The sequence below is a fragment of the Periplaneta americana genome, chromosome 11, assembly GCF_040183065.1.
Source record: "Periplaneta americana isolate PAMFEO1 chromosome 11, P.americana_PAMFEO1_priV1, whole genome shotgun sequence".
Classification (NCBI taxonomy): Eukaryota; Metazoa; Arthropoda; class Insecta; order Blattodea; family Blattidae; genus Periplaneta; species Periplaneta americana.
In genome coordinates, this window is record NC_091127.1 from 81,429,215 (window position 1) to 81,454,263 (window position 25,049).

General features: G+C 34.1%; 1 protein-coding gene across 3 annotated transcripts in view; it reads left to right on the forward strand.

Annotated features, from left to right (window-relative positions):
* LOC138709148 (bromodomain adjacent to zinc finger domain protein 1A-like) overlaps positions 1–23,305 on the forward strand; it is a 111,564-nt gene extending 88,259 nt beyond the window's left edge. For 2 of the 3 annotated variants that reach the window (XM_069839683.1, XM_069839684.1), the window contains exons 22-25: positions 5,494–5,610; positions 16,816–16,991; positions 21,612–21,775; positions 21,862–23,305. In XM_069839683.1, coding sequence (XP_069695784.1) covers positions 5,494–5,610; positions 16,816–16,991; positions 21,612–21,775; positions 21,862–21,973 — 569 coding nt within the window. In that variant the 3' untranslated portion in view covers positions 21,974–23,305. The remainder of the gene's footprint in view (positions 1–5,493; positions 5,611–16,815; positions 16,992–21,611; positions 21,776–21,861) is intronic. The other variant, XM_069839685.1, reaches the window with a different exon arrangement.
* The last annotated feature ends 1,744 nt before the right edge of the window (positions 23,306–25,049 follow it).

Sequence of the window (25,049 nt, forward strand, 5' to 3'; positions counted from 1 at the left end):
ATCCCACAAGAATTAATATATTTCGCTAGTGCTCTGAATTGTCACTCTAAATAATTCAAGGATTCTTTCTTAGGCAAACGTATTGTCAATTATGTGTCATATATTTTCTAAAATCGTGTAATGCTAGAATCCTTTTTTTCAGGGCAGACGAGAGAGTCTTTGAGTTCAGCGCATCTGCAAGGTCTTTCATTCACCTTTGAATTCTTTTGTATTTTCACTTTCCTCGAACCCATCATAGTTTATGACTCTAAAAAATGTATCGATTTTGAAAAACTCACACTAAACAGCTGAAATGATGGTCTGGAGTTCATTCACTGGAAGGAATTATGGTCAATGTAACTTTGGGTATTCAGGTGTGGAGTAATGGACACATAAATGCATACAAGCGCATGATTAGCTAAGGTGTTCTTCTGATTTTCGCGTGTCACATCCAGTTATTTTTTACTCGGATATTTCTGTAGTGCTCGGGAAAAGTGACACAAGTCAGTTTCCACCAACCTTTTTTGATAATTTATTGACAACTTACGGAACATCTGTTCGCTTGGAAAAAAATACATAGGTATTCCTCCCATTACAATAATTCATATAGAAAAAAATCAAATCGACATAAACCAGTGTAAGTTGTCAATAAATTGTCAAAAAAGGTTTGTGAAAACTGACTTATGTCACTTTTCCCAAGCACTGCAGATTTAACGATGCTGTATCAACTGCTGGGTTATTTAGAGTCAATGGAATTGGTCATAGCCAGATGGTATTTGGTAAGGGTCCATTGTTATGAGAAAGGATTGATGTCCTCTTCATTGGATATTTTCTCTTCTTTTCTTTTTTTTAAGATATCGAGGCAAGTTTGGGAAAATATGTGTTACGGCATACGGTATTGGTCGCCAGTTCTTGCGTGGAAGTCCTATCTCTTTACTTACTTACTGGCTTTTAAGGAACCCGGAGGTTCATTGCCGCCCTCACATAATTTATTGGCTCTTACAATCAAAAGTCGCCCTTGGTAGCGCAGTTGGTATAGCGCTGGCTTTCTATGCTCGAGGTTGCGGGTTCGATCCCGGCCGAGATCTATGGCATTTAAGTGTGTTTAAATGCGACAGGCTCATGTCAGTAGATTTACTGGCATGTAAAAAAAACTCCTGTAGGACAAAATTCTGACACACCGGCGACACTGATATAACCTCTGCACTTGCTAGCGTGGTTAAATAAATCATAATTTTAAAAAATCGCAATCAAAACCGCAGAAAAATGGATATCGCAGATATAAGAACGAGCATACAGTTTTCTGTGTTCGTGGAATTGCTCTACACCACTTCTGAAAAATAGTCTAGTCTTTGGGTGGATAAAGGATTCGTCTCTTCCTTACAGATTATATAAGCGGATTTACATCAAGAACAAAACAGTTAGGCTTATTACTACTCGCTCACATAAACGGCACAATAAAAATCACCTGAACACCACAAGAAATATCTCCTTAATTCATTCCATAGCAGAATGAGTTCTACCTGCTTTGTCCACAGTATTAAGAAGAAAACTGCAATCTTAAAATGATTGCCACACCAATGTTTTGCTCAGTTGCCATGGCGACACTAGGGGGTTTAAAAGTCCCATTAGACCCTTGCCGAGTTACCACACTTTCTATTCTAAACGCTCTGCTACTCTGTCTTCATTTGTGTTCTCTTTCTTCTAACATTCACATTTTTTGTTACAACTAAAATATAAGCATATTGTTTTTTTTTTATGTGAAACACCTATATATTATGTTCGAGATATAAAACAAAAAAATTGTAACATTTTGAGATGAAAAGTTTCTGATGTGACTTATACCATGGAAACAGGAGTGTAAGTGGTATTCCACGTGTTCTGCTTCTCTCCGTTTCTCCATTTAATGTGCTTCGAGGTTTTCCACACAATAGTCATGGGAATATTGGTTATATGGGTTATGTATCTTGATTTGGCCCATTGTGCACCCTTTATACGTATGCGATGATTGTCCAATTCCAACAGGTGGGCTGGGTGGAATTTGTGAATCTGATATCTACAGATGAGCCTTTCTGTCTCAGCCCAAACAACCAAGTTCCATCCTCAGTTGTGTACCTGATGAGTACCAAGCCGGAGCCCAAAGCCCTTCTTATATCAGTATTTGAAACCCGTACTACCTCAAGACTTCATTCCAAACTATGTTTAACTATTGCAGATGATATTTGAAATGAGGGGAAGGTATCACAGTCCTCACATGATAGAGCTCGCACAAAGTGTGGCTTCCATGGCTGCCAATTCATTTCCTTTAGAAACCGCTGCACGGACCCATAGGATACACCAGATTCCCCACTGATACTGTTGAATGGATTTTTAGGACTTCTCTGAAAGGCCTCAGTAGTGGCTGCTTTGGCCTCTTCTGTGATCACTGTTTTTGGTCAGCCAGCACTCTTCTGTTGCGTAACTGAGCCAGTGCGAATCAAGTTGGCGTGAAGTCTCTTGATAGTCAGTGTCGCATTTCTTTCCCTTTCACCATTCTTCATCATCTCTGCACCATAATTGGGGACTGCCACACCTCCATTCGAACAGCAATTCATGTTCGATCGTACACAGACAGTCTTGTGGCCATGTTAATGTTTTAAGTTTTGCATTACATTTTTCTGATTATATTAAATATTCGGACCATACTGAGAACACTAAAGTAAAATAAAATGACAGCTTCTTTTATGCTTTTAATGGTATGGAACACGGTACATTTTAGTGGTGGAATGGGTCACTTAACCTGATTGGTTTCACTACTACAGTGTAATAATAATAAGTTGGACATAAATATGGGTTGCCCTGTAATGTATAGTACGTCATATTTTTTCTGCGAGAGAGAAAGACAGTCGGATAATCCACCAATCGGTTAATAAGGTGACGGATAATCAGGGTTTTACTGTATATTAGTTTTAGGACCACCACTTATCTCACCAACTGAGAATCACACAAATATGGGGTTTGGACAGTCACCTTCATTAAAAATAGCTCTTTCTCATGACATTATCAAAAAAAAGTCCTATATGTAAGTTTTGTGCGCATAAAGAAAGAAATAAAAAGGCTTTATCACAGAAAGTTAGTGCAGTTGTTAACTAGGCAACATTACAGCGATTTCAATGGCTGATTGCAGAGTAGTGACTGTGTCTAGTGTCTCCCCATGTTCATAGTTGTTGTGTGTTCATTATAATGTAATTTTTGTAAGTTCTGAAAATCGTCAATTACTGTGATGAGGCAACTGCAATGGACAATTTTTGCTGAAACTTTGACCATAAATAATGTTAAATACAATATAGATTCAGGTGCTGCATAGACAAAATTCATTATAAACAAGCAGACTGATAGATATTAATAACATTGCTTTAGCCATTATATCAGAGTAATGTAATATTCATTTCTTACTATCCCAAATTATCATGTAATACTCATTTGATATATCTGTGCTGATGGACATTTCTAGAACTTACCCACTGTTCTGCATGACAACACTGTCTTGGTTGCTATATAAGGACACTGCTGGTGCTCTCCTTAGAAAAGTGAACTCGCACATCAAATGATGATTAATAACTTGCATTTGTTATTGAAAGAACAGCCACTGTATTTTATTATGTAAAAATATATTGCAATATTCTGTATTGTTGTCTTACCATAATCACATAAGTGTTGATACAAAGCATGTCTTATGCGCGAATTTTATGTTGTGGAAAAATAGGAAGAATGAAATGTCCAGAACGCGAAATTGTGTTAACTCATCTTCCCTAAGTTGACTATTTGCACTGCCAAGTAACATCAGGCTAACACAGATAGCACCACCCGACATAAAACACAAAACATAAAACACTCATGTTTCATCTTATTTCTCACTCATTGATGTCGGTGGTATAGTGGTTACCATGCCTGCCATTGAATCTGAGGTTTGTAGGCTTATATCTGGCTGAGGGTGATAAATTTTTAACTTTAAGAGAAGGAAATTCTTAGCATAGTTTTCTTTGGAGAAAAATAAAAACTAAGAGACTTGTGTTTTAGATTTACAGCTTGTAAAAGAAACCTGTCTTTAATTAAGAAGATTCCAGAAAAAGTTTGCTGGCTATTAAGGCTGGTCCAAAATAAACCGGAAATGGAAAAAAATGTTAAAATACATATATTTAAATGTGAGCATTCACAATTAATGAGAAGCTTACTGGAACCTGGGAATGGGAATATGAAGGTTGGCCAACTTTTAACTTTGCCATTTTCATTTCCGATCACAGCCCACTAGTTTCATTCTCTTGTCATCAAAAAGCTATTTGGTTGTATATTTTGTAGCAAGGAGGTTGTGACATAATTATTTCTTTTTCTTCCAGAAATTCAATATATGTTACGTCTATATGTGACCAGACTACCACAAGAATTGAATTTTTAAATATTATGTGCCATAAATTTTGAAGTTGATTAACCTGTCTGTGTGTTGGCTGGCTTGTATTCATGAGAGAATGCCATTGTTAAATTATACACAAATAACATCAGAATGCATAGCCGTTTCCCATTCTCGTTCCTGGTTTATTGTGGACCAATATTTACTCATTCACATCAACATCTATCTCTGAAGGTAGCATTGGGTCCATATGGGTGACTGAGTGTACATGGGTTTGTCTCATTCTCCATCTGTAATTCATTTGTCTTACTCCTGTCCATTCATGTGCTTTGCTCATATCCAAAATTGAAAAATAGCAATACTTCACTATTTCACAACATTCACGTTTATCTAACTGCATGTCTTTTTTCAAGACAAAATGCCATATTGACTAAAGTATTAATTTATTAGGAATTAATATGTTTTAAATTGTGATTGAAAATTTTTAAATTATATTACTTGTGACACACTTCTTAGGTTCTTTTCTGTGTTCTGTTCCTAAAACTATTCTTTTCAAAAGCTCTGTTATTTTTATTGCACGAAATCCTGTGACACTGGTTTTTAGGAATGCATTTACTACATTGCAGGAAAAACGTCTGTGCTGTTGCTTCTCTGGAAGAATCTTCCTTGTCTTGCCAGAAAACTAAATTTACCGAGTTGTTTATATTAATCACAATCTCTTCATACAGAAACATATTCTTAGGAGGTTTTCACTTCTTCTTTGATGAGTAATAAAAATAACATTATGACAATTATAGCATTAAAGTTGTAACTGTCCTGGAATAAGTTCTAATATACATCTGTTCAATACAACATGCTAATTCTGCGGTGTACATATAACTTGGTTTTGATTATTTCTTTATTTGTATTTGAGGTTTGAGAAAGTAATATAGTGGTAAGTTTGAGGAGATAGTGCTTAATTTTTCTGTAAGTACTAATGGAATTGATGGAGCATGTAAAGCAACAATGCTGGTTTTCCATATTTATATGCTAAATATATAATTTTAAAGTATTGGGTGTAGATTTGTAGGACAGGTTTGTATATCTGGTAGTTGAGTAGTTATGTAAGACCTCTGATTGGTCTCCAGATGGAGTGAGCGAGGTCACAAGGGAACTGGCATTTAAGCTGCGTCGCTGCAGTGCCACTGCAGCTGTGGCTAAGATCTCCGTGTTTGCCAAACGCCTGCGGAGTAATTCCTGGGACGGTGTGTTCATATACATTTTGATTATTAAGCGTTCAGACATTCTGCAAGTGCCATTGTTTTCTATTGTTGGGTACATTAATTAAACCACTAAAACTTTCCATACCTTTTATCCATTCTTGATTTATGCATGATTTTTTTTGACAAGCTAACATACACAAACCATGTTTCCTACATGCCTGTTACCTTCAACTTCAGATGGGCGAACTGGAGTTGCAGTGGTGGCCTGTATTGGTAATACTGTGGGTTATATCACATCCAACACTTTGGTATCTAATTTAAATAGTACATATGTTGAGAACCATTGCTAACTCGAAGTAACTCTCTTGCAATATGTGGTGCATGTACACATTTACATAGTGTTTATGTTTATATTGTAAAACCTTTCCATTCATTTACACTGATTGATTTTTTGTGAGTTGTTCAACAGTGAAAGCTTTCCATTAAGTTTATTTATTCTTGGTCTTTGCGTAAGGATAGAAATTGTCATTTATGAAAGAAACAGTCTTCACATATGATGCACAGACTTCACTTATTTCCAAAATCTGCACAATGTTCGATAAAGATACCAGGATAAAAAAAAGTAATGCTTCTTGAACAAGGTAATTAATAGTAAAATCTTTCGATTGAGTCTTTTTAATAATTATTTTCTAATATTAAAGTTTTTTTCTAATGTTGTTAACTAATGCTGAGTTCTTGACAATGAAGCCATTAACTTTCTGCTCTTCAATATAGGAGAATCGTGTAACAAAAAGTATAATCATTTTAATGTATGCACAATACATGGCTTTCATTTCAAGACTTCCCAGATTGAATAATTATTTATTTCAATTAAATTTAATTTAAACAAGAAACACGTCAATCTAGATACTGAGGAGGAAATTTAAAACCAGTGTTAATTGCATTTTAGGTTTCACCCTTCATTCCCTTCGAAATTTTAAATGGCACCCCTATGGTATATTATGATACATTTCAAATTATTAATATTTGTTTGTGCATCTCGTTCATTTGTTCTCGCATATTTTGTTTTTTGTCATCACCTGGCAAATTGAATTGTTGTTACAGTTGATTAGAACTGAATAGAATGAAACTACAAAGAGTAGTGTTGATTACAGGTTATTTCAGGTTGTAACACAAACTAATATTATGGTTGTGTATCATAAATCTATTCTTTAGAAAAATATAAAACATGATAGAGGATAATAAAAGCCGAAATTTGGATACTTGTTTCTATCTAGCCAACAATGGAGCACATTTTGAACATTTAATTTAGTAAATTAATCACATTTAGAAAATTACCCAAAATAAACTATGCCTTCATCCTACAGTCAATTGACATGAACTATGATTGAGATGTATGATGGCAGGTTCAGTACTTCGAAAATTCTGGACAAACAAGATTATGAATTGACGTGTTTTCACTCGTTTGTTTTTATCACGTGTCTTCATAATCTTTATTCTGGTGATATCTGCTGAGAAGAAATTTGGATGGAGTAATGGAGGACCTATATGTAAATTTTACCATCATTTGTGAACTAAGGCATTTTCTGCTTGCAATTTTGTTGAAAATTGGACTTAAGATCTTTTTCCACCAGAAAATGCATTATTCTCAGTTGATGTGAATAAAAATTCAGTTTGATACATACGAAATTAATCCTATAAAACTTATTTCGTGTTACCAATGGTTCCGAACTTTGTACTGTGTGTGTGTGTGGTATAATTTCTTGTATTTGTGCTTTAATTTATTATGTCTCATGTTTTTTGTGCAGCATGTAAAACTAGTATAAAATCAGATTTACACATTTGGGCCGAAGTTTTTTCCCCTCTCTCTATCTATAATCTGCATGTAGAAAAAATATTTGGGGTCTTTAGTTCTGTTGTGAATAATAATGACTTGAAATATCTTTTTGTTTTAACTTCATATTGCTTCAAGCTTGTAGAAAACGAGTTCAGTAGATTTGATGTAGGTAGATATTGTTACTATAGAAGACATACAACAAACTAAGGAAACTTTGCTGAATTGCTTTGCAATACATACTAGTGTAATTGAGCGAGTTTATCTCAGTGACATCAGACACGTGTGTATACGAGACAGCAGTGAAATATGTGTTTCTATTGTGCAATTTCATAGTGAAAATGTTAGCTTATATGTAATTCGTGGAAGATATTAGGCTTGTACTAGCATTGTTGTACTCTGACATAAATACCTACAAATTGAGATGTTCTTAGATGTCAGGATTTTATGCAAATACATTAATACAGACTTGGGGTGTGGAAGCTTGCAGTAATATTATGTGATATAGAAATTAAATAGACCAGGCATGTTTGGTAGTATCTGAGTATTATACTACTTGGAAAGGTTTTTGAGGTCTGTAGTGAATAGCAAGCATGAATTCTTGCAGTGCTATCAGCTTTTACAGTATTATCTACCTACCCAGAATAGTTCTGGGTGCTGTATAACACTATTGGAAACAAATCATGTATGAGTATGTGTACTATGTATGAAACATCAAGAGCCATGCCAATTAAATTGAAGTCCTTTTTTCTCCAAATGTATTTTGCAATATTTGCTATTACATCATATGATGTGCATACAACTTCCTATAGCACGTTTTCCAGAAATATAATTAAATGAAAGTAATTTTCTGTAGTTGGTATTCCAAATAAACATGCCTTCGGAATATCACTCGATATATGTGTGTGTGCATGCATGCATATTGCATTTTAAACTTTCAAGTGTCTTATCTCATGTAATATCCACGAAGTTTGTCATATGTCTAGTTTCCTACAGTGCTAAATGGATTTAAATTAATTTTTTAATTGTTAAAAATTGGAGGAGCATTTGATGTAAAGTAATTTGAATTCCTTCCCCCCCCCCTTTTTTTTTTATATAGCAGAAAGAACATACCAATTCGCTTTCTCATTATTAATCTTCTGAATTCTTGGATTAGAACCTGTCTTCTTATTCCTATGTTGTTACTCTCAAAGTTTAAATTTCCTTTTATTTTTTCTAAATATGGAGATTTCATAGGATCTAAAAAAATGTCAAATTTTTGAAGTTGTGACTTAAAATATTGGAATCCAATATTTGAAAACCACGAAATCCTAACTGTTGGTTTCACTATATTTATTTCTCTGATTTATTTATTTAAAGATAACGGTTTATTGTAACAACGAAGTAACCTAATATGCTTGGCACCCTTTTCCTTGTTAAGTACACTTTATTTTAAGAAAGAAACTTCACCCACGAAAATCTCTGCAAGTATTTTGATTACTAGTTTACAATGTGTCAGCGAAATATTGTATTACTTTTAATTGTTTAAAAAAAAAAGTCGTTTCAGTGGGGATCCGAACTTTAAGTATCAGACAACTCGCATCACAGACATTTCGTCACACAAAAGAAATATGACACTGGAACAATTCATCACAAAAAAAAGAAAATGAACCTATCCTATTTAACAATTTCCAGGCATTTCTTCACAACAGATGTCCTGTATGTATCCTAGGTAACACTGTCCTAAATTGAGGCGTTCAGAGCTAAAGTGGATCAAGTCACAAATTTTCATAAATTGAGTTCAATTCATTTTCTGATAATCTGAAGTTGGATCTTTTCCGAGCAGTAATGGATCAAGTCTTAATTCCAAGCATTTGACAATAGGTGACACCAGTCACTTTTGCCTCAGATTATTTGTTCACTTTGTGCTGAGCCATAGTGGATCAAATCACCAAAGCATTGCATCAATTAACATCACAGTTGTTTATATTTTATAAATCTAGAGTTTGAGAATGGAGCAATAAAATTATTGCTTGTCAAATTAGATAATCCACTAGAGCAAGTTAACTTTAAGTCCTATTATCTCAAAACTACATTTCGCGACTTGATTCACTGTAGCTCTGAACGCCTCAATTATTAGTGACGTTCCACGTATTATTTCTACAACTGGAAGGGGAAGAAAAATTGTTAAACATCAGTGTTTTCGTTTCCTTATAGAAATGTGTAAAATGTTCAATTTTTAATTACTTCACTATGACATTGTTTCTTATGCAATGGTGTGTTTCAAGCTTCCCCATTCTTTATATATGTACGATATTAAAAAACTTTACGCAAAATTTAAAAAAAACTTACTCAAAATATCCCTCTTGCTTTCCCTGTGTGCATTTCGTATCCCTCTGTTTGGTTACTTTGTGTAATTTTGAATGCAATGTCAGTTGCATTTGCCTCCAAAAAATGATTATGAAAGAGAGATTTGTCAAAATTGGAACCCTTACACCAGCTCTTGGTTTTCCTATGTCGTGCTAGGTTATCTGAGAGGTTATGAAGAGTATCAAGCATCATTTCAGAATTCATATCAATTTAATCGACACAAATTAGTTCAGAAAAAATAAGTGATAGGGCTTATTTAATTTGAACTTTCAGGGCCAAATTAATAAACTGATAATTTAAAGTGCAATTTAATCTACTTCAGTTAGTAATATTCTTATAACTTGTATCAATTGAGTGAAACACATTTATTTTCTGTAACAGTTTTATCACCTTTTGCAAACCCAATTTGACTTAGTTTCTGACATCCATTCATTATTTTCTTTAATATCTGTACATACTTTCCAGACGGATTTACTCGTTATTTAATACAAATAGAATCCAGCTAAGTGTTTCAAAGAAAAGACTGTAACACGGACTACATGTAACACACACTATTGTTTCTGTAAAAATCTCCAATTCTTATTATTATTACGTGATGACTACATAAAGTCATTGATTACACAATATTCAATAGAGGACGGCAAGGTCTCAATAAGGTGTAATTAAAAAGTAGAAGTAATGGAAAGGTACTTTTGTTAAAATTGTGAAACATAGAGTGAATATTAAATCTTTATAGCTAGAAATTAATAGCAAGTGATTAATTCAGTGGCATTAATTTAGTAATTATTGTTTTCTTAAAAAAATAACTATATAATTCTTGCAAACTATACTGGTCGGCAAAATGAAGTGGATCTGTTTGTAAAAGCTGAATCAGTCAATAAACATCAATATACAGATGGCATTATTGCATCTTGATTTAGTTTTTCTTTCACATGCTTCTTAACTGAGAATAATCGTATGATGACGCAGAATATCTGCGTGGAAACTTCATATGTACAGTTTCCCTGGAAAAGGATGAGACGATTGAATATTCCTAAGTCTCAGATGTAAGACACTGCGCATGATCGGAGACTAGAGCACCGATACACAAGATAACGAATATTGAGTTACTTAAATTCAGGCTATTTGGTTTGTTACTAGCATCGTTCCGAAATTCAATTAAAAAACTGCAAAAAATATGATATTACGTAAATAAAAGATAAATATATACATAAATCGTGTAGTTAAATCGACAATGGACCTTCATGACTAGATCGACACTCCGCACAGAAAGGAAAGCTTTCATGTCGTTTCCATAGCTCAGACGGTAAGACTTCTGCGTGTTGTGTAGAAGAGTGCGAGTTCGATTCTTAGTCTACACAACAATTTTTTTTGTCTAAATAACATTGAAATAGCTAAGTCACGTTGAAATATAGTTTTACAAAGTCCTGAGATTAAGTGTTAATGATCGCAAACAATACAAAATTACAAGTTATAATATTATAAACGTTAATCTAATGAATGCATTTATACACACACATATATACAATGTAAATGCATATATATTAAAAACTAACAATTAAAATGAAATTAAAAAAATATATAATAATAGACAAACTTTTACAAAGGTTTAGAGTCCTTAGGTTATGTCATTTGTTGAGTAATTATTACAATAATTTATTAATAGCTTTCCCATATGTGTAAGAAATGCACTCGCAAAAAACAATTTTTGTTAAAAGTATGGCTTTGGATTATTTCATTCTAACCCCTGCAGTTAATTTTAACTATTTTATCTACGTGTTTGCATTCAATTTTATTCATGTTATGATTGAATGTATAAGCACTGTTGCAGTTATTGACTAATTACATATATTAATAATAATTATTAAATACATCTGTTAAGTAACCAATTGCAGTATCTTTTGCAAAATCTTGAATGTTTAAGTTGTCAATAATATTTCTGTACTATATACTATAATACGTTAAAAGAATTTGCAATAGATTTGGGATCCTCTACTTTATAATCATTGGTTTTAATGAAAAAATATTTTCTTTCTTAGAATATCTACAAGTTTAAATTTAATAATATTACGAATAGGTTTAATTGCATTATCTGAATTTTGTACTTTTCTACTCAAATATATTCTATTTCCCTCTTTCATAAATTTTGATAAATTACACTGTACTTCTTGCAGTATTTAAGAACATGAAGATCATTACATTGCAACTCATTACATATAGATTCTTCTTTTTAATACATGAGATTTTGAAGTCCCTGCGTTATCTAGATGTTTTAACTTTTGAATTTTTTCACAACATTGAGTGGAGAACATCCACTGAAGTGATTATGAAATTAAGTGAAAAATTCAATATATTTACTCTTAATATCAGTAGTACCAGTATCATATATGTTTTTCCAAGATTCATTTTGTAGACATAAATGTAAATAATCACTAGATACAGCAATTACGATCCTTTCTTAGTTTTTAAATTAATATTTTGAAATTGTTCAGTGACATTGGAAACACATAGGATTTGTTTATCATGGTCAGACAAGCCATTGATTATAGGTTCTGTCGAATAGGAATTCAGTCTAATTCTGTGTACAAAACGTTTATCAATGGCTGTGTTACTTCAGCTTGTATGCTATGGGAAAATGACCCTACGAATAAGGTTTCCAGTTTCAAGGAGTGAATTTAATTTACTTTTACGGAAAAGTTCCGAGAGATAATCTATGTTTATGTCACTACAGATCACAAATTCCATATGAGATTTCTAAAGTCTTTTCTTTACAAATTCAATGTTGGCTATAAATATTAATAAATAATGTAAGAAATATGAATGATTGTAGTTATAAGTCTGATTTACATTATAAAAAGCAAGAAGTTACAATCCTCGGCAAGATTCGAACTTTCGATGTTTGGTTTTGTCGTCCAACGCACAACCACGGACCTATTCAATGCTTATGTTAATAACATACAATTTAGCTGTAGCAATGTGGTATCATAACTTGGGGTTTGTTTATTTAATGTAATTAGATTTAATTTGATTAGTTTCGCAACAATTGGACTTCCTGATATATCCTGTTATTTAGATATTTAATTTAGGGTTGATTTATTAACTCTTACTATGCAAGATGCCTCTTATTTCAATAATTCTATATCATGTTAAATAGTCATTGTCTACACTAAAGTATTATCGTCATCTCTCATTTCTCATCGTAATGGCGAACCGACGTGACATGAGACAGCAAGTTATAGCTCTAGTTGAGGCTGGATATGGGGCTAGATCTGCTGGCCGTTTGGTCGGTGTTCCTGGAAGTACAGCCGCGAGATGGGTTAATCGTTACCAAAATTTTGGGGAGGTCGAAAATCGCCCTATTCCTGGGCGTCCGCGGATTTCTTCATTGGAAGAGGATGCTCTTTTATTCGAGACAGTTCGACAGGACCCCTTTCTGACTGCTAACGAAATAAGAGCAGCATCTAACTTTCCCGGCTCTTCACAGACTGTGATCAGCAGGTTGAGGAACCGCAGTATTAGGAGCCGGAGGGCTGCGCAAATGGAAATATTGGGGGAAGCACAAGCTGTCGACCGTCTTGCCTTCGCTACCAATCGAGTGGATTTCGATTGGAGAAATGTAATTTTCTCCGACGAAACAACCATCTCGAGTGATTACGAAGGTCCTGTCCGTGTCTATCGTGAGGATGGTCTCCGACATGATCAGCGCTATGTGCACCGACGTGAAAGATCAGGGCGCTTTAGCATATCGTGTTGGGGGTGGATGTCTTACGATGGACCTGGCGTTATAGAACGCATCGGTGGCCGGTTTAATGCGGAAACTTACGAGCACATTCTGGAAAATATATTCCTTCCCTCCGCCCGAGAACGTTTTCCCGAAGGAACATTGCAGTTCGAGTAGGATAACCATCCCGTGCACTATGTTGCAAGCATTCAAAGATGGTTTCGAAGGAGACCCGAGATCGAAATCATTAATTGGCCTCCGAAGTCACCTGATTTGAATGTCATCGAAAATTTATGGGCCGAATTGAAAAAGAGAAGGATAGCCACCTATGCCCACCGACGCCCTCGAAATCGAGACGAATTGTGGGATCAAGTTGTTGACACCTGGGAAGATCTCGCCGGAGATCAGAACTTATTCCACAATCTCGTGACATCCATGCCGGATCGACTTAGAGCTGTAATAGAAGCTGATGGCATGTGGACAAGATTTTAAGTTAACAGGTCTCTTTTTGTTTCTTATGATTTTTGTTTGAGGAAGAATACTTTTAACTTCCAAGTAAGATTTATTTTTTTTGACGAGGTTCAGCCCACTTGTAAGACCCAGAAATTGGGCATAAATTATTCCATATTTTTCGACAAATTAGACAGTCGAGGAACTCTGAACAAATTAATTACACCTCAATAAAAAAAAAAGTTTTACCTGGGATCGAACACGAGACGTTTCGGTTATACAATGGAACCGGCATGCTACTATATGAGCTACCGAGACAAGACAGTGATAGCAGCAGTCCAGAATGTAGATCCCTTAGCAGGCATTTGCCATTCGGTACAGTGAAGCAATGATATTTTGGGACTCGAGCTATGTTGTGAAATCCTGGCCTTAAATGGCAGTCTTCTTCGTGATCCTTATTCTGGTCCTTGTCCTTGTTGTGGTCCTTGTAACAATTCTTGTACTATCTGTCATGTTATGTATCCCTACGTCGATATCGAGTGAACCGCGCTGTAGAACTTTAACTTCCGACGACCAAGAATCGTCTCATTCTTTTTCAGGGTAACTGTACTTTGGTACATTAAAATAATATACATGATATGCGTAAATCACTTTGTGATTTAAGACGGTGCTTATTCCATCGGATCCCGGTCAATCAGTCACTCATATGAGTGCACCTCCGGACATATGTGGACATTGTCCTACGTTCATAGACATCTATGACGTAGTGCAGAGGGCAGGCCACTAGAGAGAACCCAAGAGGTGGAACTTAAACTGAGACGATTCGATCCGACACCGGGATGGGAATCCAGTGTGGCTTAGTGGATAAAGCATCAGCACATCGAGCTGAAAACCCAGGTTCAAATCCTGGTGTTGGAGAGAATTTTTCTCCGTTCCACTACTCTTTCATCGTACGATGACGCAGAATATCTGCATGGAAACTTCATATGTACTTCGGTACATTAAAATAATATACGAGAAGAATTAAGTTCAGTACATACCACAGGCAGCCATGAACCAGACGTTGCAGGTATACATCTGTCAGAGTCCTGATCTTCCAGGTCTTTTAAAACATCCCATGGCTGCAATCCAGATGAGAAATGATCTCAAAGCAGTAAGATAGTCACTGTGAGTGAGAGGATTGTCTGATGAAGTCAGGAAACCAATTTGACTTCCTGAAGACCTGCAGTTACTCCATAGCTCACTTTCTAGCATGAAGCAGTGTAATTACAGTTCACTTGACAATGTCAGAATCAGAATTGAGAACTGGACTGTGGTCATAGATGTTTTTTAGTTCTTCTGGCAGTGGAAAAGGCCCGGGAAGCGATATCAAGAAGATGCTATTTATAAGTGGCTCTGATATGGGTGTGTGTCTGTTTTGATATCAGCTTTAAATGCTAAACAGGGCTTGTTTTTGTCAGTGGAGGTGTTCAGAATGTACACCGATACATAGTGGAAATTTTACAAGAACATTTGATTCCGTATGCTCCTTCATTGGCGAAAATTTCACCTTTATGCATGACAGTACCTGTCTCTATGCTAGTCATTGCATAACATATCTTTACGACATTAGGATATGAACCTGGAATTAGTTACCATGTAGCTCAGGCCTCAACCCTATTGAACAAACGTACAGCATAAGTTTAGTCGAAGTACTTATTTACCCATATATCCTGAACGAAAAGCAGGTAGAATAAAATTATTGGATGAGTGAATATGCATCTTTTAGGAAATGATCCAGGACCTTGTAACTGGAATGTTGTGACACATGGAAGCTGTTATTGTCATTAGAGGTGGTAACGACAAATATTAGTGAAAGAGAAGTGCATAGTAACAGCTTGGAAAGTTTGCCATCATTATGTGTCAGTATCCCAATAACTCTGTGTGATGCAATCCTTAAATTTGCAGTCATTACAGAAGTTGTTAAAAATTGCAAGCAAAAGGATTTTCATAATGGGAATATGTAGTACAAGGCATTTGTTAACTTTGTTTCATAATAAGTTATGTTAATACAGAAAATATAGGTTTAAGGTGAGAAAATTATATTTCAAAACATTAGTCGGTCCACTTTTTTGCCAACCAGTCTATTTAAGGGAAAATATTAATATTGGTTTGTAAATATGTTAAAATATGCTCTATATGGCATTACAGATAATGAATATTCGTTTTTAAGTTATAAATAATATAGTTATGTTCAGTTTTCTTAATATCACTTATGTTAAATTTTATCTTTTCTTTTTCAGTCTAAAGCACTGCAGTTTATTTATGTTGTTTTTATTTTTTCTGGTTTAAAGCTTTGCTGTACATTTACATGTGATTTATTCTTGCATTGTGTTAATTAATGTGCACTGTGTGTTACAAATGATTCTGTAAGGATCTTGTGTAACCAATTACATAACTGAGCTGTAAGCAATCTATAATTAAAATCTGATACAATTTTCGGTAATGTTTTTCTAATCCAATGCCACCAGGTTGTCTTTTCGACATTTCTGGTCTTCCCTCCTGGGCATGGCTTAGTTGTAATCCACTTCTGAGGTTGGGGCACCTGGAAGGCGGAGTTACATTACCCCGATGATGTGATAGGATGATTATGATAATGATTTTCGGTAATGTAAGAAGGGTGCTCGAAACTTACGTGGATAATTGTACATAAAGTTTTTTTTTTTATCTAGTGTAGGGGAAAATTACTACGTGTATTACATGATAATGTGCAAATTTAGAATTGCTAGCAAACATGGTTTATTTTTATATATGTGCACATATATTTCCTCATCAAATACACACGTGCGTAGTAGTTACTGAGATCACTGGTTGTACAAAAGAGTATCTAATTTTGGTTATTGTATTTATGCAGATACAAGTAGTGTCCAAAGTGACAGTGAGTTACAGCCAACAAGGCGAAGTGGACGTCGCTCTCTTGAAGTAGATTTGGATCTTCCTCTCAATAATGCTGTTCTGCAGGATCTACTCACTGATGTAATGCATCATAAAGATTCGTGGCCCTTTCTCCGCCCAGTTCCACGTGCACAGGTAAAGTGTTCAGCACTTTCACACCTCTTGAAAAATGTTATTAATATCAACATGCCCATTCTCAGGCAAAGGTTGTTTGGAATCTACACTAATAATAAATCTGTAACCGAAATTTTTCTGGTAAATTTCGCTTTTCGAAAAATAATTGGTGTTAACATGTATAATTAATCATTCTGAAACCGAAAATCGCTTTTTTTTAATTTTTGTTTGTATATCTGTCTGTCTGGATGTTTGTTACCTTTTCACGCAATAATGGCTGAACAGATTTCGATGAAAATTGGAATAGAAATTAAGTTCGTTGTAACTTAGATTTTAGGCTATATGACATTCAAAATACTTTATTTAAAAGGGGGTTTATAAGGGGATCTGAATTAAATAAATCGAAATATCTCGCTTATTATTGATTTTTGTGAAAAATGTTACATAAAAAAAGTTTCTTTAAAAATTATTTCCGATAAGTTTTACTCTTAGCAAAATTTTGATAGGACTGATATTTAAGAGTTTTAAAATAACAATACAGTACATTTTCACTGCCTCCTCAGATTATAGCATCGTTGTTCCATAACTCCCATGTGCAAAATATAAAATTTTTCAGTAGGAAGAAAAAAACAGATTTATTCATTCTATGGCAGTGGTACATAGGAGATCGTGAATGCTTACATTTTCGAAAGAAAGAAATATAATTGCATATAGGAGATTGTATTATTTGCTGTATAACTATTTAAGTTACTTAATAAAGCAAAAATCTGAAAATCGATATGTCACATAGGAGTTATTGCAGGAACAACATCGATGGCTATAATGAAATAAAAACAAATGACTCCCTCTATTTAAGACGGCTTTGATGTTTATCAATATTAATATAGAGAATATTTGTGTGTTTGTATGAAGTAATCTCAGAAGCTAATTTGGATAAATCCTTCATTATTTGAAATTTATAGTTTGTCTAAATGGATGTAATACTACATATGAGGACTGAGGTAAGATGAAAATAAATCTTTACGCACAGAAAACTTGATATTCTGTCGAAATATTGTATAACTTGATTATTGCTACTTTATTTGGTCCACATAAAATACTCTGATTTTATACACTTAAATTTCTTTTTGTTCACAGAACATAATAGTTAAGAGTTTTGTCATAAAGATCAGTATTTTTACTGGACCATACACCCATAATAAATAAGCATTTTACCATAGAGCTCACTGGAGCTGAGTTATTTAAAAAAAAAAAGTTTTCACAAAATGGCATTCCTGCACTCATAATTTACCCATATTCGTTTCCTGTGTTTCTTAAAATAATATTTATGTAGGGTACCTCATTTTTTTATTTGCATAAACAATGATACACAACTGAGTGAGTTGACTCAGACGGTAGCATTTGAGACACACATTCGGGAGGTCCCGGGTACAAACCCCGTGGCCAACCAATCTGACTGGGGTTTTTCATGATTTCCCGTAGTCATAAAGCCAAATGCCGGATTGGAAAGATACATGCCATGATTCATCACCGCCTCAATTATCAATACCAAAAACATTAATCAAAGTCTATAATCAGTTACATGAACACAAGCCATCTACAACACAACAGAAACAGGAACTCAACTCATGCGACATGACCACAGATGTTAAGGCGTGAATAAAATAAACTTAACAAAACAAATAAATAAATAAAAATTTAAAAAAAAAATGCACAATAAGGTTAACATAAAAATTATCTTCGTACACAATGAAGTTTATTAATTGGAGTGATTTATTAAAGGATGCATTCAAGATTAATTTAGGAAAATGTTGAACGAATTATCCTTGCACCAAAAATGGATGTTCTCTGAACAAAATGATCATATTTTAATTATTTCCATGTAATAACAATTAAGAAACATGTTAAAGGAATTATCATTGCACCAAATGAGTGGTCTCTGGACCAGAATGATCGCATTTTAATTATTTAAATACAATTTCAATTAAGTAACATACTGTATTAAACGATTTATCCTTCTATCAAATACGAATGTTCTCTGGACCAGATGTCCTATTTTAATTATGTAATTACTTTATATTTATTTCTAACAAGTGCAGTGGAGCGCATAGGTACGGCTAGTAAGAATAATATATTTCATTCAAACATGAACAAAACTATGACCATTTAAAACCTAACAGTTTTTTGGCTTCATAACCAATAGTTACTCCAACAGTGTGGTCCATGCCAATAGACTTCTCCCAGCTGAATTTTCCAGGAGTGCTTGTTGTAATAAGCAGTAAATCAGGTTTGGTCAAGTAGACTTAACCATCTTTAATGACTGTAACGAGCAGAAAATGCTTTTCACCCACTTCTTTTTCGTTCATCTGAAGACGAAAGTAAAGCCAACCTTCAAAACATCGTGAATTCCTATATCCATCGTCTGCAATGAAAAAATCCAAGCTACACCTTTTCTAAATTAGTAATAAATATTGGAAAGAGTTTATTATTATTATAAATTACATTTTTATTTGTACATAAATCTTACATGCATTAAAATAATTAAAAAATTTGAATGTTCAGTATAGTAAATGTGTGTGTATCTAATGTTCAATATTTATATTTAACAGTAAAGTCGTTCTCCTTCTTGCGTCTCAATCTAGATGTAAGGTCCATAAAATTTTCCAGAGATTCACAGATTTTTAGATGTTCCAAAGAGTAGTGATATGTATCTCATACCTCTCCTATTCAAATCCCATCCTCACCTTCTCACAGTGCAACCTGTTTCAACGAACGAGGTTCTGGGGACTGAGTCACAGCGGTATAACAGTTCTACCAAAATGGAGGAAATGCCATTAATCTTATGCTGGCCTGTCACGCATACAGAAGCATCCCACACATGGCAGAGGTGGGAATGGTCAGTGGACATTATCATATCCTCCTGACTAGGTCCTATGGACCCACTGACCAAAGATAGGTGTGGCCCTCCTTTCAGATAGAAGTTGAGAGTGGACAATACAACCGCCAACTCATAAAAACTGAGTGTCCTTAACGAAATGGTTGAAACTCGCTCATGAAGATGTTGCATCCCAAAGTATAGTAAATGTAAGAATTCACAAGTGAGTTTATTCTTGGTAGGAATAAATTCTGCTGAGAAAAAAAAGTAGATGAAATTATTTCTGTTAGGAATAAGTTAGGAAAGTGAAATGTATATTTTTTAGATGAAAGGAAGTTAGTTTGTTGAAGTTGTTTCCTTTTAGAAGTGGTGGATAAATGATTTGTTTCTTCATTTTTTGCAAACCCCAGTACTAAATGAAACATCATACTTATCTCTCATAAAAAAATACTTAAGGATTGACAGTTTATGTGGTAAGGGAAATGAGGGTTGCAAACCACCTAGTTAAGTTGTTGTGTGATATGGTAATGCAAGTCAAATTGAATTGAAATCAATCTTCTTAATGTATCCAGCTGTTTGCTGACAACATAAAGTCCATTATAGTCCACTGTAGTCTATTCAGTTGTTGTTTTTCACGAGAAATAAGGGGTATTTTGATCGGTGTTCATTATAGATGCCTGTTGCTAGTAGCCAGAGGTGGGGTGTAATGAATATATACTGCAGGGCTGTGTCTTCTGTAACTGGTACTGCTGATTTTAATGTACTTCTTTTGTGGTTTATGGATGGACAATATAGAAGAATGTGTCCCAGATCTTCATCATGATTATTACACCACAGACAAGTAGGATTATCAGAAATGTGAAATCGGTGTAGGTACAATTGAGTGACAATATGACCTGTTCTGGCTCTTGTTAAAAATATTTGAAAATGTCTGGGCAAGTTTTTGTATATTTCCAGGTCATTTGGTTTCTTTTGTACAGACTGTAAAATTTTTCCTTTGTCAGAAGAGAGCCAATTGTTGATCCATAGGTTTGTAAAATGAGACTTTACTGAAGCAAAAGCATTGGATAGAGATATCACTTGAAGAGGTCTTGGTTGGAAATATGAATTGAAAGATATGATAAAATAAACTAATTTTCTTCATGGCAGGCCTAATTAAAAGATATTGTTAAAAGATTAGACTCAATTGAGAATTTACTTTTAAGCAGTGGTCGAAGTGAAAGAAAAGTTATACTCTTTCAAATGTATGCACTGTATACACTTGGTTTTACAATAGGTTATTAGTTAAGGTGTTATATTTTAAATTATTTTAAGAAAAAATAGCCCCTTCTTTCTATCACTGCCTCTGAGAATTTAACAAATTTTCCATTCAACACAAACGTCGGAAGAAGTATTAAGTAAACCCAGATAGACTAATTATGTGAAGTAAGGGATGGATTATTGTTTTGTGTGTGGCTATTGCAAATCACATCTTTAGTTCTTTTTGAAAGGAAGATTCATTATGATTTGTAAGTCAAATTTTTTTAATTGCATTATTTGTTTATTAAGATAAAATAGATCCCGTCTTTACCTAGCAATCACATAAAATCCAGTGTAGCTGCCTGCTTGGAGAGTAACTCACGGAAAGTTCGTGGACCACATTGTGCAAAGTGCATGCACTCTGTCTACATATATGCACGTGTGTGTGTGTGTGTGTGTGTGCGCGTGTGCGCCCCCTCCTCTTCTCAGTGACACCAATATGATAAACCATATTTATTTCTTTACAGGTTCCTGATTATCATCTCATAATAAAAAGACCAATGGACTTTGGTAAAATGAAGTACAAATTAAACATGTTAGAATATAGAAACAACAGTGAATTCATTGCTGATGCCCTCTTGGTCTTCGAAAACTGCCAGATGTACAATCAAGTGGATGCTCAAGAATACAAGTAAGCTATGTTATAAAGAGTTAATTATTGATTTTGGATATTGTAATAATTACAGTAATATTAATAAAAGATGAATCTGATCACAGAGCTGGTGTGCGGCTGGGTCGCTACTTCGAAAAACGATGCAGAGAACTGGGATTACAGCTGAAAGAAGAAGAACTTCGACCACCAGAAGCTAAGAAAGCAAGACTCAATTAAAGTGGGTTTTTGGTAACAAAGAATGAAATTTCTGCAGTAGCCAGTAAGCAACTGCAGTGTTAATGAAAAATTCACTGTTGCTTTTGGTACTTCTAGGTATGTGTTGTGGACATCTGGTTATATGTACCACATAAGTAACTTTTTTAGTATACTTTACCAATTCTAATTAAATGAAGGAATTGCCATTGGTGGGATGTAGTTAGATGACTTTTTTTTTATTATTAAATGTTACTGCTATAGACCAATATAAATTAAGAATTATTTGTGGACTCTCATGTGGGAAGGTCTTTTATCTTTGATATCCTGGAATGGTTATGATTGTGCAGTTTCAGAACAGCTTATCTGCTATACGAAGTATTGTAGGTAATGGGTCCTGAATCTTGACAGTTCATTTTTAAGTATCTCTTATTTCCCATGGGACCAGTATTAACACATCAGCATGAAATATATCATTGGCTTCACATGGTTTATGTTCATGATGCAGAGAAAGTAAATATTGTAAGTTTCACAGGTAGTGTTGAGCACTTAAAAACAAAAAAATAAAAGGATATTTCACAGAATGTACCTCCTTTCTCAGCCTCCTGCATATATGGTGTATTTTTATTACTATTAAATGCATTGTCCTTCATTTGCTTCTGCTTTCATGTAGTAGCTCTTTTGTCGTTGTCGAACCAGTGCGTCTATTAATGTCCTGCCTTGTTTGCTCAGTTGTGTTACACCTATTTGTTTTAAGGTTAACATCACTGTCATCCCATGGTATGGTTTAGAGTGACAATTGCTCAGAGAATCTACATTGTTGATAAGTTGAGCAGTAAGATGATTATTCATATTTAATATTATGAAACATATCCTACTAGGACATGAGGTCATGAGCTCAGTAACAGATGAAGAATGATTAATATCAACGTATGGGGTAAAAGAATTTTGGATTTTTTATTTATATATAATTTGAAGTCAAATGTATTTCAGTGACTCTGACGATATGTTAACAGTATTAAAGATGATAAATTAAGTCTGTCATTGGCTGGAAAGTTGATCTGTTTCACATTGTCATTTCGTCTCCTTTAAGTGGAGGGAATCTTAAATGGATGGGTTTTTGATAATTTTATGCTATATCACTTTGTAGATTTTATTAAGATGTGAAGCTTAGTGAGACAGAAGTGCGAATAAAAGTTATTCAGTTACATAAATTATAATTTTGGAATATTTCTAAATAATTTCTCTCCTTACGTGGTGTAGCATTCTATTATCACCCACAACTATTATAGAACTGAATTTTGTATTCACTCATAAACAAAATTTAAATATATTACGGATAACCTTGCCTTTTAATTCATTTGTGATGCTGTTTATGTAGAATAGTTAATATACCAGTAACAAGAACTCCCACATATTTCCTTCTCCAGCATATATGAATATGTATTTACATTTTGATGAAACCTTTAAACGATGGTCTCTCTTTCGTTCTCTTCCCTCTTTTAAATTAGGTTCGGCTGGGCAGAGATTTCAGAAACGAAGAAGAAAGTTTGACAACTATGCTGCCCTACTAAAGCAAAAAATTGTGTTTCAGAGTTAAGAGGTTTATGTGCTTAAAGGAAACGTTTTGATTCATATTACTAAGTCAGAAAGTTATAACTTAAATGTTACGTCTCTAAAAATAAAAAAAAAATAAAAAAAAAATAATAATAATAATAATAATAATAATAAACTTCCTGTATGCTAGACAGACAAATACACTTCTTAATTCAAATACTGTACACAATTTTGCAGATACGACCTTTTGCTTTAGCAGGGCAATATGTAGTGAAGTATGCAAAGTAACTCATGGTATTATATGCCTCCTATTCTACACAAGATTGTGATTCACTGTGATTAGGTAATTCTATCAGCCATCTTAGCGATCATTATATTATCTAAAGAAACACAATGTGAGAAAGTATCACAAAAGTCGTGCAAGAATTTCTTCAAGAAAAGACAATATGCAGAACATTTTGAATATTTTTCTTGTTAGCTTGGATCCAGAATTCCAAGGATTTTCTCATTTCTATAAAAGAAAGAAGAGTTTGTACCATAAGAAGTGCGACAACTTCCAAGCGCAGAAAAAACTATAAAGGCTGAAGAGAAAGAGGAATGAGAAGAAAGTGTTGGTGATTATGGAGATGATACTTAAAATTGTGGCAAGGACAAATGTGAAGAAAGTGTAATACCGGTATGCATCCTTGTTCAAACAAAATGTATATGATTATATTTTATATACGGTGCCTATCATTCTTAGAGACAAAGCATGAACTAAATAAGTGAGTAGTCATTTTTTACTACGTCACTACCACCGTGACTACTACTGCTGTGCGGTTTTGACATTCAAATCTGTATATCATTAATTTCTAGTTTTCTGTCCAAGGTCAGGTCTTTCATTGCAAATCTACCATTCTCCAAACTTTCCTATTTTCCACCTTCCTCTTAGTCTTTGTATACGATTCATGTATCTTAATGTTGTACATCATCTAATATCATCTTCTGCCCCAAACTTTTCTCTCATTTGCCGTTCCTTCCAGTTCATCCTTCAATAGGCTGTTTCTCTTAAACAGTGATCCAGTCAATAATTTCTTCTTCTCTTCCTGATCAGTTTCAGCATTATTCTTTCCTCATTGAGATCATAGTTATTTCATCATATGAAGTGAACATTTTTAAACATATAGGCACTGCTGTTTAGAAAAATCACAACACACGTTTAGAACTCAATATGTAATATACATTTTTATGTGGACAATTTAAGACATAATCTGCGCTGTAGTGTTGTGATCTAAGGTAGTGGTTTCCAACCTTTTGAGTGTCATAAACACTTTGAAGTTCATATTTAATTTTGACAGACCCCCAAAATATTTTGTATAATTTAGGCTAGTAATCATGTTCTGTTCATTAAACATTTGCGCATAAAGTAATAAAATTCACTTTTAACTTTTGAATATAATCTGATACATAAATACAAAATTAGTCTAGAATATATGGGTGGTGCAGCCAAGATTGCAACACGAGTTTTAAGTTCAAACCAGAAACTAATTTTCGTAATTCTTAC